The following is a 15,644-nucleotide window of genomic DNA, read 5'->3' on the forward strand; positions in this document are numbered from 1 at the left end:
GTTTCTAACTTATGCCTCGGATCTGGAAGAAGAAAATGGTGGAGCAACAGTAAGAAGAAGGTGGGGGAGAAAAAAACTAGAGGGGAAGAGAGAGAGAGAGAGAGAAGGAGAGGGCCACGCTCCCCGACAATAGACCCGACAATGGGACTAGTCTTCGGAGCTAATGGAGCGAGACTTTGCAGTTTTCACACGATGATCGGCGTAACGTGGTCGCTTCTCTGCAAGGGAAATAGGGCCCCTCGAATAGGGGATCGGATCGCACTGGCACCTTGCCACGAGATTAGGACTCGGATCTCTCCTTCTAACGTTTCCTACATCGCGGCTAATCGGGTTAGGATTACGGGGTTGTAAACAAGAGATTACCAAAGATCGGTTGGCACGCAAACAGATTAATACCGAGTTTACCTACCTGGTTAAATATTTGGGTACAGATGCACCGTGGATTATTAACAAAGTTATTAGCAAAGTTATTAGCAAAGTCGAGTTGCGAATTGAGTTTGCATATCAAGTTAGATACTAGTAGTGTCCGTGTCTGGAAATAGATTCTAATAACAATTCTTTACCTGTTCAATTCTTTACCCTGTTTACCTGTTTCAGGTCGAGATGAGCAAACATTCGTGTGCTTCGTCATTAATCACTCGCCTCGAGGAGAGAAAACTATTTCGTATATAAGAAATAGTATTCTCCTCCCGTTCTGTTAATCATTTGTTATAGATCGTTTACAGGCGAAACACTTGTATAGATCGTTGATACAGCGATCTGTAATCTACCAACTTGGCTCAAAGAATTATCAAACGAGATATATATTTTTTAAGGGGACGAATTAACGAGAGAAGCGGGAGAAGGTGCGAGAACAAGAGAGGGAGAAGCGTGTACCTGTGTTCCAACGTAAAACGTGGATCCCAAGTCCATAAATTTGTTCTTGGTCTTGGACACGGAAGAATCGGAGCCGGAGGGGTCCCTTCTCGCCAATCCCCAGCTCGAACGGTGTGACACCCTCGTCACAATACGACCTGTTGCGTTTCAGATGAAGAAAGAAGAAGAAGAGGAGAATAAGAACCGAGAATCTCAAGATATTATGGAACCCGTGAGAATATCCACGCTCAAAGGAAGCCGTCGCATTGTCCCGCGGATTCATTACGATTGATTCGGCGTTTGTGATCGTCTGGTTGGAGTCAAAGGCCAAGTTTTCCGCGCGCCATTTCACAAGTCAGGAACCTGGAAAAAAAATTCCAAGGTTAGTGGAAAATTTCGAAGCGAAGAACGAGAAAAGATCACGAAGGATAATATATATATATATATGATTCAATTTAAAAAAGTTAATTTTGCCTTTTTGTAAAGGCAATTTGAAGGAATGGATGATCTACATGATGGACAATTCTAATCTGATAAGAGAATGAGCCGAGTGTGTATTTAACTTAAAATTAAAACCAATGTAAGTTTCGAAAGGGAGGAATCTTGGAGAAAAGCTCTTTTTGAGAGAGAGAAAGAGAGAAAGCATCGCTTCTCTTCTTTCTTCTTTTTCTTCACCCTTCGTCGGCTCATCTTTCATCGATAGATTTTAATTAACAGGGAGCAAATCGTGGTTTCTCTATTATCTCAATCGTTGCCGACCGTCCGCTTTTGTTGCAAGGGTGCGGCGGGACGATAGGTCAGGATCGTCCCAAAGTTAAAAAAAAAAAAAGGGTGAGGGGGGGGAACAAGAATTCTGGACCACGACCGACTGAATATGATTTGTGTTCCAACTTCCGGGAACGAATCACGAACGAACCTAAACGACTGTGAATAACCTGTTTGATCGGCACATCCGTGTACATCCCGTGTCGAGTCAAACGGATATTAAAAAATGGGATGGCCGCTTCCTTCTAGGTCTATGATCCCACGTTGTTCCAGGTAAAATCGTAAACGGCCGCTGATATAAAAATTAACGACTTTGCCAAAGAATAATATTCTCTTTGATTTTTCTCTCAATTCCCTCTTCCAACAAGCCAATCCTATCTATCCAATAAATTTTACAATTTAAACAACGATGAAAAAAATAGAACGAGTTGCGATCTCGAATCATCGAAAATCTGATCTATCTCTCCTTCATTTTTTGGGGGGGAGGTGGAAAGAGGGGGGGAGGGGGAATGTCGGCACGTTTTGTCATGGCAAAGGTCAGTGCCGCCCTTGAAGTCAGTTCACGTCAGTTTTTCTCGGAAAGGGAAATACATATTGTCGGATGCAGAATCCTGTAGCGCATTGTGCGGTTTTATCTTTCAACAGACTCGTTTGTCCAACCAGTATCCAGCGGTGCACCCGATCTAGTGTCAAAGAATGCCGGCAAATAAGTGTCGCTTTAACACGTAAAAGTTAGGCCGAATTTGTACGAAGAGTCATTACCGTGCGATCCGCGATTAAAATCAATTCCAAGAGAAATTATATTACACGTGTTCCATGGCAAAAATTTTAAGAGATATTCGAAGAAGGAAAACGAACTCTTGTATATGGACGATATTATCCATTCGGACGTAAGACTGACATGGATATATTTGAGATATATCTACGCCCACCCGCAGAGAGGACTGAAAACGTCGGCAACAAAAAGGAAAAAGTCTCTATGAAGTCAAAGTCATTCCGACTGTCGTCCTGAGCTGAACTATTGACGGAAACTAATGTCAACTGAGTCAACGTTTAATTCTATCTCAGGGAATATACGTATTGTGTAAAAAGTTTAAATTTTTTATTAAATTTTATTTCGATTCGAAAAAAAGAAATATAATTCGATTTGATTGAGAAAATGTTAAGAACTTCGTGCTTTAAGAAAACCACCAGTAGCACGGTCGATAGATCTGTCTGTAGATCTGTGGAATAATCGTGGAATCGGGAAAATTGGATTTTGTTGTAAATTACGGTTAAGCCGTAGCTTACACGACAGCATACCCGCTCGAGCAGTGTAGCCATAAATTATTGTTGGAGTTCGTGCCTACAGAGCTCTCGTACTCGTTCAATGGGGATTATAAGGTCTAGGAATAGGAGAATTCAACCAGGTGTGTTTGAACATTGAAATTTTCTCGGGGAGCTAGAAAGATTCGTAAAGTCACGATGGTACACGATGAGACAAAATACCCGGCAAACGTTATTGTTGTTTTCTATGTAGCAAATAATTCGTTTTTACACGGAGATTACGGATATATAATTGTTTTATTGTATTTCCCGCGATAGATTCTCCGGCAGGTAAGTTTGTTGCGGATAGAGGAACAATTGTTCATCTTTTGCCGAGGCGATGTTCTCCGATTGTTAAGGAAAAGAGGAGACGTTGGAACGTGAAAATATTTGCGGTTGTGTGAAGAGAAAAATCCTAGCGGTTTTGCATAATAAATTATCTTTTGAAACTTTCTAAAATATATTGAATTTTTCTCGGTTTATCATGTGGAGTATCGATGCTTTCAAATTATCTTTATCTTGCCAATCAAATCGATGATTTTGCAAGAATAAATATTTAAATTCTCTATAGAGAAATTAATATATTATTTTAAACACTTTTTATGTAAAATTATCTTCCTAGTCGTCCTCCATTATTAGTATTTTTTATATACAATATGTATGTACAAAATATTTTTTTTAGTGTTAAAGAGGAATTCATAGGAATTGAAATTCCCGCTAAAGTCGAGCGATCTAGGGAATTTTTTTATCGACGTGTGTTCAGACGTAATAGAACATGATTGGTCTGCTGCTAGGGAAATACCATAGCAATGCCTACAGTATAAAATTTTACTGTCTAAAGAAAATAGGAACAATGAAATACAAGAGAGGGGTTGGAACAAGATCTAATGATACGTAACATAAATTAAATAGAGAAACAAGATAGGTACAACTTCGATATAGAGAATTTATATGATACTTGTGTCATCATTGTTAAATCGATATATCGATAATATTTTACTAGGATTCGATTTACTGCAAATTCATGACATTTGACGCGAAGGCAGCTGGTTACTGATGGTGATTCAAAAAAGTGTTGCCTGATTAAATTTATAATATAAGATCACAACATGTTGGTCTTCTGTGATATTTTTGACTTCAAAGTACTTATATTTGCCTGTTTATTGGTGAGTATTAATTAAAATAATGTATCGTTTATTAAAGAACTGATAGAAAATTTTGAATATTGCCAGCTATTCATGTTGTGACACGTATTTGACTACGAATTTTAGAAAGTTCATTTCCCGTTATTATAAAACCGTTAAAGTTAGAATGATCTTAATGACAGCGAACTTAATTTTATTGTTTATAAAGTGGCATAACCTATACATATATACATAAAATAACCTCAAAATTTTACTAAACAAACTTTTCAAAAAATTAAATAATTATATACATATGTTATTAATAATTTAAATTTTGAAATTATTAAATGCATTATATTGAAGAGAAAAAATGCAATAATGACATTATTAGAAAATAAAAATATAATTTTTAATTCAATTAATATAATTTTTGTTATTTTTAATTTACCTCTCCCTTATTTAAATTATCTTATCTAAATATTACGCGTTAAATATTCCAATATTACGCGCGCTCATATTTTTTCAATATATTTAATTGCTTCGCAATTACCGAATAACAACGCGAAAATATATAAAATATATAAAATATATAAAATATTCTATTTTTTAGGCGTTTTTGCCACATAATTTCGCAAACGATACTAATGAAGGCGCTTTATCGCTTACTCAACAAAATATCGATATGACGCTTGGTAAGTCGTGTTAATAAAAATGCATAAATATGAATTTTATCTATTATATAATAACATAAATATCACGTTATGTTGTTCTAGCAACAAATGAATTGGTATTTATAAATTTTTACGCACAGTGGTGCCGTTTTAGCAATTCGTTAGCTCCTATTTTTGAAGAAGCTGCAAATAAAATAAAAAATGCATTTCCTGAACCAGGGAAAGTTGTAATGGCAAAAGTAGATTGTGAAAGGGAATGTAAGTAAATATAATTAAAAATAAATAAATAAATTATATAAAACTAAAATAATTTTGTGAATAAAATGTATTGATAAATAAAAAATTGTTTTCCAGCTTCTATTGCTTCAAGGTTTCATATCACTAAGTATCCAACTTTAAAAGTTATAAGAAATGGTCAGCCAACCAAACGAGAATATAGAGGACAGCGATCTGTAGAAGCTTTTGAGGAATTTATAAAGAAACAATTGGAGGATCCTATTAAGGAATTTTATGATTTAAAGGAATTAACTAATTTAGATGATAAAAAAAGAATGATCATTGGATATTTTGATAGAAAGGATGTTCCTGAATATGAAATGTTTAGGAGAGTTGCTACAAATCTCAAGGATGATTGCCAATTCCATGTTGGCTTTGGGTAAGAATTTTAATATAATTTAATAAAATTATATAGGTAATCAATATGAATCAATTTATTGTTTTCAAAGAAATTCTTTTCAACATTTGTATAAGTAACTATGTATAACTATTCTATTCTTTCCTATAACAAGCACATGCTCAGCACAAAACTGTGAAATTGGGGAACATTTTCACTTTTTGTAAGTAAAATATTAAATGAGATATAGATAGGCATTGGCTATCTTTGTATTTATTTACAAAGTTAAAACTATGCAATGTTTCTTTTTTTTCTTTTATATATGCACATCTAAGATATCTTAGATATACATGTATATTTATGTACATGTACTTTATTATTTATTATATTTCTACTATTATCTTACATTATTGTGTTATACATAAATTATGCAATGTTTAATGTACTTTCTTTTAAATATTTTGCTTTGCAATCTTATTTGATAACTATATATAAATAAAACTATATATATATTTATACAAAGGAAGACATTAATTCTTAAATGTTGGAATAATTAGGAATGCAAGTAAAGCTATGCACCCTCCAGGAGAACCTATAATTGTCTTCCGGTCTGATAAAGCACTTTCTAATGATGAAGATGAAACGTATCATGGAAGTTTGAACAATTTTGATGAATTAAATGTTTGGGCACAAGAAAAATGTGTTCCTTTTGTGAGAGAAATCACATTTGAAAATGCTGAGGAATTAACAGAGGAAGATTTACCTTTTCTTATATTGTTTCATGCTCCCGATGATGTTGAGAGTGTTAAAATGTATAAAGATGTAGTATCAAGGACATTACTTGATGAAAAACGTGAGTAAAATGGATAAAACACAATAGGAATGCAGGATAAGAATATAAATATATAGGATAAGAATATAAATAACACAAATATAATATTTTATTTTATTTTACATTTCAGAAAATGTAAATTTCTTAACTGCAGATGGTATGAAATTTGCTCATCCTCTACATCATTTAGGAAAAACTCCAGCAGATTTGCCTCTAATTGCCATAGATAGTTTTAGACATATGTACCTGTTTCCAAACTTTAATGATATTCATGTAGAAGGAAAACTAAAAGCTTTTCTACGAGATTTATATTCAGGAAAGTTACATAGAGAATTTCATTATGGGCCAGATCCTAGTAACGAAGTACGAGAAATTGTTGGACAAATTAAGGTGCCTACAACTCCACCAGAATCTACATTTAAGAAATTAGCACCTAGCAAAAACAGGTATACATTACTCAAGGATGAACTATAATAATAGAATTAATGAAACTCAGGATAAGATTTGTATGACTTTGGTTATGCAATTTGTTAGTTTTCACAGTTATTTACAATGATAAAATCCAAATTCGTTGTATAATTGAAAAAAAAAATATTAATCAATGTTATAGACGTGATAACATTTTTAAAATCATTTATACAGTATTGTAGTAAAATTAAATGCTTATTTAGTCTATTTTAAATGGAAATGGAATTTTCACGGCCAATCTCATACTAATAATTTAAAAGAAAGTATGTAATTCCAACCTAAAGTGTTTGGATCTCTACCAAATGTTATATACATTTAAACTCTAACCTGTACAAAAATTATTCACGATATACATATATATATATATATAGTCGAAACCTTCGAACGGGTTTCGTTACAGGAAATAAGTAGATTTTATTCTATTTTTACATAACACGTGCTTTTTGTATTACCTTTCTTTTCGTATTGAATATTAAAAACGGTAATAATTCTTAATGGAACTATAAATGAACGCCAGAGATGTTAATCTCCCAGTGTCAATATTCGTATAATAGATGTTATATCTCAACTTATAACGCGATTTATAGAATATTATTAAAAAAGAGAAAAAGAAGAATACAAAGAAATTACCCAACGATAGGTAAAAATGTTGTAATATATCGTTCCATAATCAATCAAACTTAAGTTTTACACTACCAAATGTACTGTTGATATCATGGCTGCGATACGACCTTTGTCCCACGTCTTTTTATGCTTCTCAATTACAAGATTCTCTAATCTCTTCATTAAATTTCAATTATCGAACAAAACGTTACACTTAAGACGATCACCTTTTGATACTTTTTAATTACTTTTTTCAAAACTAAGCACAACGTGAAATCGCAGTACATGATCGCGAGTATGTTGAGGACGCTGAGTGAAATGCGCGGGAACACTCGATCGCGTTCGATTGCGTTCGATTTTCGATATTAGAGCGTGAGTGAATGAAAATTTGAAATCGATTGTTTCGTTTAAAATGAATCGCTTCTTGGGTAAAGTATTTTAGAATTGATATATATCGACAAGTTTCAAATATTTCGAATATTTGAATATAAGTAAAAAAAAAAAGAAAAAAATAATATTTCGTATGATATAGTACTAAGATACTCCTAAGAAGCCAATTTGTATGGATGATGGTATTAACTTTTCTGTTAATAAACGATTTCTAAGTCAGATATCTACAAATTATTGTTTATTATTGCATTCCTTTTTTTTTCTCACATACTTTTAAGATATCTTACAGGTAAAAGGAAAATGGGCATGGAATAAATATCCATTATAAAATGGCTGTATTTAGGGATAACTCGATACATGTATTACATTCCAGCAGTACACGCCATCACCATTTTATGATGTATTCTAATCTTACAGTACATAACAATACACGTAACATGATTTCATACAGCTAACACCATACATACTGCACTCTCGCCACAATTTCCAGCACTTCCGTTTTTTCCACTTTACGACGAAACGTGAGTGGAGCAAATCTGATTAAGAACCATCAATCGCAGGTACCGCAGTTAGAGAACAAAATATCTTCCACGAAGATATAAAGGAACATTTTAATAAATCGTCACAGTAGATTAATAAGAAATGTTAAAAGATGCATAATAAAGTTTTATCATTAACAACTAACAGTGTTCTCGTCTTTCCATTCTGTATCAATCGCTTTCAAACGAAAAAAAGGTATACAGCGAAAGAAAAAAAGTTTGTTTTATATATTGTGTTTTATATATTATAATATTTTTTTTTTATTATACGTATCGATTTAGCCAATTTTATTATTATTATTATTTTTTTTTTAAATATTTCGATCAATCAATTTTTTTTTTAAAGCGAGAAGGAAATTAATCACCGATTTGACTCGAAAGAGAACAAAGAAAGCTAATGTTCTCCTATAAAAATATTGTTTTAATAGTAATAATTAATGATTATAAATGTTTCAATTAATCGTACGGATAGAGATAACTTTTAAACTTAAACGTAAATAATATTTACAGTAATAAAATTGCAATGAACACCGCGAGAAACACATCGATTATATTTTATGTGCAGATGAGCGCCCGCGACAAAATTTGGAATTCGTTAAATTGCTATTACACCTGTAATTAGATATATTACGTTACTTATAGAGGAATAAGATAGTGAAATAATTAAAGTAAACGCAATACATGTATAATGGATAAATGTACGTATTGCATCTACAATACAATCTCGCTTGCTTGACGCTTTAAAGCACGTTTCGTCATAACACAATAGTAAGTATTTAGATATATAGATCTAGAAAAATAACGTTATAAACATTCCTTATCGGGAATTGGGAATTATACGTTACAAACGTTATTATTATAACATTTTCTCAAGTAAAAATATAAATATTCTCATTCACAATGCGATATCTCTGCTTGACTTAGTTTTTACGCTATTTTTTTTTTTTTTTTCTTTTTTTTCCTCTTTAATACACCTCGAAGATAATTTTTCTCTCTTACAACTCTTGTTACATTCTTTATTATCCTCGCCTCCACACCGTACCATTATATCCTCTACTTTACTAGCCATTTGCACCCCACGAAGAACCAAGAAAGGGTCTCCCTTCAATTTGCTTTATAATTGGATATATACACACATGTATATTTTCGTTTAACTATAACTTGTACTCGCGATCATTTAATAAAGTAATGAAAGACGTTTCCTTATTACAATAATATTATTCTTGACCATCATTTTGTATTTGGATTGCATTTTTCAACGATATAATGTATTTGCCTAGCTGCAATGATAACTATATTAAAAATCGCTTTTACGTCAAGCGAACTGAAAAGAAAATGCATGCGCGCAACAATAGCGTAAATGTACGAGGGAAGAATTACAATGCGTATATATATATATATATATATATATCCGGACATCTAAAGAAATTGTTTCGAATTTTGATTCTTTTCTCTCTTTCTTTTTTTTCACAAAATTGCATCTTCGAACTATTAAATAAAAATTTTTTCTTTTTTTTTTTTTTTTTTATAAAGTAAAGAATTCTTTAGATGTCTCGGATCAACGCGCGAAAATGTCACGCGTACAAACATAAATCTCGAGAAATCAAAGGGTTCGCGATGCGATGATTATCATTCGGAACTCTGACAATAATAATTCTCGACAATTTGATCGATATCATTTATCCTTGGCCATGTTTATATGTACTCTTTAAACGATGGCACGTAACGAACTCTACGTAAAAAAGCGTAATCTCGATCTTGCGTGCATTTTCAAATTTTTCTCAGAACAAAGTATCTTCCTCTAATCGAACGAATCGAACGAATCTTCAACGATGCAATCGGTAACTTTCGCTTCCATTTTTCTTCTTCTTCTTAATAATTATTGATTGAATAATTCATACGATCAATTTTCTCCTTCTCGTTCTTGAAAATCATTCGTGATCTCGTTAATAAAGCGCAGGTACTTACTTTTTACGTCAGCCAACATGATGAGAAACATAGATAATACTTGATTATACTATGACAAACAATCGATCCAAGAACCCGTCTCGTTTGTAACAAAAGTCTGAATCTTTCGAGCAGAGTGACTCATTGTATTGTTTCATCAAGACGAGGCGAGACGGCCTCGCGATTAATACAACATAGTAACATTTATTTAACGATTTTACAATTATTATACACCTAAGTTAATGACGTTTCTCTCTTTCTCTCTTTCCTTCTCGTATCTAGCAAAGTATATATATATATATATATATTTTTTATTTGATTATCTTTGAATCATCATCATCAACTCGTTTGATATCAAATAATTTTCGTTTCCCTGATTTTTTTTTTATTATATATATATATATACGGTCCGTGATCATCCATTTGACGCGAATTCTCGTTGAAATCTCGTTTGCTTTACTTCTTTACTCTAAAAAGCACGCGTTCCTCAAGTTCGATTACGGGCATTGCGTTTATAAATGCATACTGAAAATATACAAATGATTTTTCGAATTGAAATTAATATAAAAGTTAGAGGGCAATAAAGATCATGTGAAATGACGAATTAGGAGGAATGCAAATTTGAAATTTGCTCGATCGTTTTAAATAAAAGCAAGAAGATCTTTTTCTATGCAACTCGAGTATGTAAATTTCGGCTGAATCGTGTCAAACGTCTACAAAAATATCATGGTGATCAAGTTCGTTCGTTCGCAGTTTGTCTATCTCCAATACAAGTGAAACTATTCAAACAGCTAATTGAAACAAAAGTTTATAATAATAATTATGATGAATATGTATAACGCAAGCGTATCTATCTCGAACATCTCGCATCTCTGAGTTATCTCGAAGTTCTTTAGTACCATAGAGAATTTGAAATAAACGAGTGACTGAATCCCCTACAATTTTTCAAAAAGATCTAAAATAATATAATAATTAATTATTTAGTCAAGTTAGTCTTTGAGCGTCGCAACTCTGATCTACAGATTCACAGCGATTAGTTAGGCGTTTCGACTCTTTGATTGTTAAAAAATTCACAAAATATCTTGACTTGAGCAACTCTATCCGAAAAATACAGATTTAACGATTTCAATTAATTGAAAGTAATATATACGCACCTTCGCACAGGAGACAAAAACAATTCTTTTTTGCAGCTATAATTAAATCCTAGAACTGTTGTGTTCGAACTTCGATTTTACAGTGCAGATTTTTAAAAGGAAGACTTGTATAGGTATTCCTCTCTCTTTTTTTTTTTTTTTTTTTTTTTAAGGACGTTTATATACGTGTATATATAATCAATTTAACGCCATATTATATGCGACGACGAATTCAAACGTTTTTCGTCTCGTTTTTTTCGTTCAGATATAATAACTATAATGAAATCTGCCAGCAGAATAGGATGATACAATATGATATATAATATGTACACGCACGTACACGTTGACGTAAATGTAATATAATATATAGAATACAATATAACGTATGCATCTCGACGTGCGATAAAATCTGGCGCGAAGAGTATTCTACAAAAATACTTTTCGTTTCAGGGTTGAACAAGGATTGACAACGCGGTTTAACAGAGTTGTAATATTCTACAGGATATCTTGCCGCTATTCCCGCAAAGAAAGGAATTTTATTTTAAAAATACAGAGTTGCAGAGTCTGCTGCAATCTGAGGATTTTGATTTGGATTTCTTTTTTTTTTTTTCTTTTCCATCGGATTATTCGCAGAATGCAGAATTAATACATCTTCAGGGAGGCAAAAATAGGAAATTTATTTTTTCGCCCAAAGGTATATATATATGTATATGTATGTATATAGCGGGAGTAAGTAGGCAATTGATTTGGAAAATACGCGCGAGGAATCAGAGACCTCGTTCGATCGCTAATGATCCGTGTTAATGAGAAAGGTACCTATTAAAAGCGCGCGTGACAAATGTGCGTTTAATGTCGCCTTGCGAAATGAAAATATTTCCGATGGAAATTTGCAAGTAATCCTTTTGCGTGGCCGAACGATGGATTTTTAACGTTCATCGAGGTCCGTGATTCAACGACGATATTTAAATAGGGGAGATATACTATACAGATATTGACGATTTTCTTGTACTTGTGTTCAGCATTTTGTCGATACTCTTATTGATAAGTTTTCCTTTGGGAGGGAAAGTGGAAATAAAAATTCATGGGGTGCAGTGAAATATTTCGTGCATGTCACGTAAATCCAAATGAATCCGCCCGTTCGTCGCGATCTTTCAAGAAAATTAAAAACGATCGTGTGTGTATGTATATATGTGTATATATGTATATATACACAGAATACGAAAAAATTCAAGTGGAAACAAAGTGAGCGTTGCAAAGTAAATATATAAGAAACTATGTGCACGTAATTTAGATAAGATAAAAGCAAATGGATACAATTCGAAAGTAAAAATCGAAGGTGATTAGTCAACATAAACAGCACCTTTCTTAGTAATTTCCTGCATCGTAAAAACTTCTCGTTCCTCTGTTTATATTTCTTTTCCCTCCGTCTCTCGCTCTCGCTCTCTCTTTCTCCTCGACAATCTTTCTACAATCTATCATTTTCGTACACACGTGGCAAAACGTAGGCCTTCCTCTCGAGGTAAATCTCGAATAATCTTCCTTTAATAAAATCGTTAAAGATATTGTCTTCGGGACGTTATACATTACTATTTTGTGTCGACTTATCGAGCTCTTTTTACGTTTTTTACCTGTCGAAGCGTCTTGTTATTTTTTATGTTTGCGTGTTTAATAGTTTTTTTTTTTCTTATCCGTCTTGCACAGCTCGCGGTTTTTTTTTTTTTTGAATTACGTTGTGCGTACCTTTGCATCACGCCGATGTCGGACGATCGCGAATATATAAATTTAATATAATTAAGATTTTTTAATATCGAAATATTAATAACAATTTCATACAAATCGAAGAATTATCAGATAATCCTAATATCCGTTTCCACGAAAATAAAAAAAGAGAAATGAAAATTTCGCGGTTCTTTAATTTTCCATCAAATTTTTCACCGTAAGCCAGGGGCGTGAGGCATTCATAAAGAACGATCGCGCAATTAGATAAGCAAATCGAATTATTCGAAGATAATCTCATCTTTAAATTCAAATTGTGATGCTCGCAAAATTTTGCAGCTTACCTATCCAGCGATCGAATTGAACAACGCAATATAACTATACGCGTATTACTTAATTAAAAAACAGAATTATTGTCTATCTCTATGTGTATGTCGTGTATACGATCTGTGAAATCACCGCTTCGTGTGACCAACGATAACGATATAATAATATTCGCATACCATCCGTCGACACTTATTTTAAGGATAAAACGAATATCCCCTTTAATACGTTTATAAGAGCTCTTCTTATTATTTTATCCCGTTTCCCCGTATATCTCCCTCCTGAATGTTTCTTTATGTACACACGCTTCGACCAACCAACCAATATTTCTTTCTCTCATTCTCTTTCATTCCTATTTTCTCTCTCTCTCTCATTCATTCTCACATTTTCTCTCGTTCTCTCGCTCTCTCTCGCTCTCTCGTTCTCTCTTTCTGACACTAATACTTATTCTTGTTGTTGTATTTTTTTAAAACCATAAAAATATCAATGCCAGTATACCACCGACGTACGTCGCTAACGTGTATATGTATATATAATAATATGTACGTACGTATGTATGTATAAGTATATACTAAATATATACGAATATCCATAATAACGTTACTTCAATTATCTTTGGTAGTAACACCATGTATAGGTATATATAATAGGTATGTGTATAATGCATTATTTGTTACGTGTACGTACTTCCTCCTAATGCGCTAATTAACTATCCTCTATCGCGACCTACGGCTGTGGCTTCTTATCTTAAGGATCTAAAGGTGCACGACGTAATACGTAAAATTGGCTTTATGGGTGGGTATATCGAATGTCGAGGTTTTTAGGTGGACGGTGTTTCGGTATAGGAATTGAATATGGACGTGAATCTAAATCGGGACTAACAACAAGAGCGATACACTCACGAGATTTCTCAGCTCTTCGTCTGAGAGAGTTAAGAAAAAAAAAAAAAAAAAAAAGAAAACAGAAAGAAAGATATCCGGTACAAAAGATTTTTTGGCAACAAAAACCGATAAATCCTACGATTGGTGTTGGTACATTTAAGGAAAAATCTGCTACGTTTGCTTTGATTCTTTTTGCTTTCCGGCAACCGCGATAACATGCGTCTAAAGATTCTGCCACGAGAATATATCACGGTTAGAACTAACCTACTTGTCAACGACATTCATCTAGATTTGAAGACAGATCAGTTATTAGAGCTATCTCGCGTCGAGTCCCGCGGCTAAAATGTTAATGACAATTAATGTTACCCGAAATTCGACTCGACAACGAGCCAGGGGGGAAGGATTCGTCTCGTTTAAAAGCGAATCTACAAAAATTGGAGGAACAATACCGATCGATAGAAGTGTGAAAAGTGTGATGACAAGCTTCTCTTCTTCGTTTCACTGTGGATCCCAATAATCCGAAAATATCACTTTTCAATCCGTTTCTCAAAATTATTATTCACGCACCTCGCGAAATATCTTGAACAATGCACTTAACCTCTTCGAACGTAACGAACGACTTCGGTTTCGACGCTGTTTTGTACTTTTCACGCCATCTCGCGTGCGAACCCAGAGTTACTTACATTTTAGGCCATCGACAGTTGCGATCCGCGCTTGAACGATTCGGGAGATAGTCATGCCAGAAATATCGTGTAAATGAGATCGGTGAAGGATGGATAAAGGATCGATTCCTAACAATATTCAATAACGACGTTGTATAGCATTAATAGATAGTATAGATAATAGGTAAACGCTAAAACGAAGCTCAGTTGATTGTTTCGGGAGCGAGCACCTCACTCGTTTTCACGTATAATGTCGTTTTCTTTCGCTAGCTTATACTTGTAAAATTAATTCGAAGGAGCGAGGTGTGTATGCGTGTATGCGTGTGCAACTGCGGAAGTCACCCTCACCTATCTTTCCTATCTTTCTCTTTTTTTCAACTTAACCTAGCATCCCGTCACCCGTCACCCCACCGCTCGGAGACACGATCCCAGATACCAGTCTTTCGATAACCACTTACCCTTACGCGAGTCATAAATCCGTCGAACGATCGATCCTCTTGGCGGTTCTTTTATTTTCTTCGACTTTTCCAAGGTTTTCCAAGATTTCCTACATTTTCCACCCTCTTACTTTCGCTTTTTCTATTTTTTTCATCAATGTTTCTCGATGGTGGGGTTCGAGGGAAGGGGGTTCCCATCTTGCTACGATATTTGGGGAGGAACTTGACGATTTGGGTTTGATTTCTGTTCTTCGACGAAGACTTCCGGCAGCTGGATAGCTTCTAGTTCGACCCGTGGCCACTGAACTAATTCTTCGACGTCAGGATTGTCACGAATTCTGTGGAAATATCGTAGCGATGCGAGCGAGAAAAATGATGG

The 15,644-nt window shown here is 33.8% G+C and overlaps 2 protein-coding genes across 5 annotated transcripts in view; one reads left to right on the forward strand and one right to left on the reverse strand.

Annotated features, from left to right (window-relative positions):
• The first annotated feature begins 3,960 nt into the window (after nucleotides 1–3,960).
• LOC122714388 (endoplasmic reticulum resident protein 44) lies at nucleotides 3,961–7,857 on the forward strand. The gene is made up of 6 exons (XM_043935677.1): nucleotides 3,961–4,091; nucleotides 4,660–4,741; nucleotides 4,823–4,978; nucleotides 5,075–5,375; nucleotides 5,891–6,186; nucleotides 6,296–7,857. Exons 1-6 carry the CDS (start codon nucleotides 4,035–4,037, stop codon nucleotides 6,637–6,639), a joined length of 1,236 nt encoding a protein of 411 aa, XP_043791612.1. The 5' UTR covers nucleotides 3,961–4,034; the 3' UTR covers nucleotides 6,640–7,857.
• Nucleotides 7,858–8,689: 832 nt separating this feature from the next.
• The window catches only part of LOC122714389 (neo-calmodulin-like), a 64,450-nt gene continuing 57,495 nt past the window's right edge, over nucleotides 8,690–15,644 (reverse strand). For all 4 annotated transcript variants that reach the window (XM_043935682.1, XM_043935681.1, XM_043935679.1 and 1 more), the window contains one exon: nucleotides 8,690–15,603. In XM_043935682.1, the coding sequence (XP_043791617.1) occupies nucleotides 15,572–15,603 (32 nt within the window). In that variant the 3' untranslated portion in view covers nucleotides 8,690–15,571. The remainder of the gene's footprint in view (nucleotides 15,604–15,644) is intronic.

The sequence above is a fragment of the Apis laboriosa genome, unplaced genomic scaffold, assembly GCF_014066325.1.
Source record: "Apis laboriosa isolate Shangri-la unplaced genomic scaffold, ASM1406632v1 scaffold29_cov151, whole genome shotgun sequence".
NCBI lineage: Eukaryota > Metazoa > Arthropoda > Insecta > Hymenoptera > Apidae > Apis > Apis laboriosa.

Excerpts from the sequence above, each read along its gene's own strand:
- LOC122714388 (XM_043935677.1), top strand. The coding sequence starts at position 4,035 with ATGTTGGTCTTCTGTGATATTTTTGACTTCAAAGTACTTATATTTGCC. Across the intron at positions 4,092-4,659 it reads TTATATTTGCCTGTTTATTG|GCGTTTTTGCCACATAATTT; the intron begins GTGAGTATTAAT and ends TCTATTTTTTAG. Across the intron at positions 4,979-5,074 it reads AGTAGATTGTGAAAGGGAAT|CTTCTATTGCTTCAAGGTTT; the intron begins GTAAGTAAATAT and ends ATTGTTTTCCAG.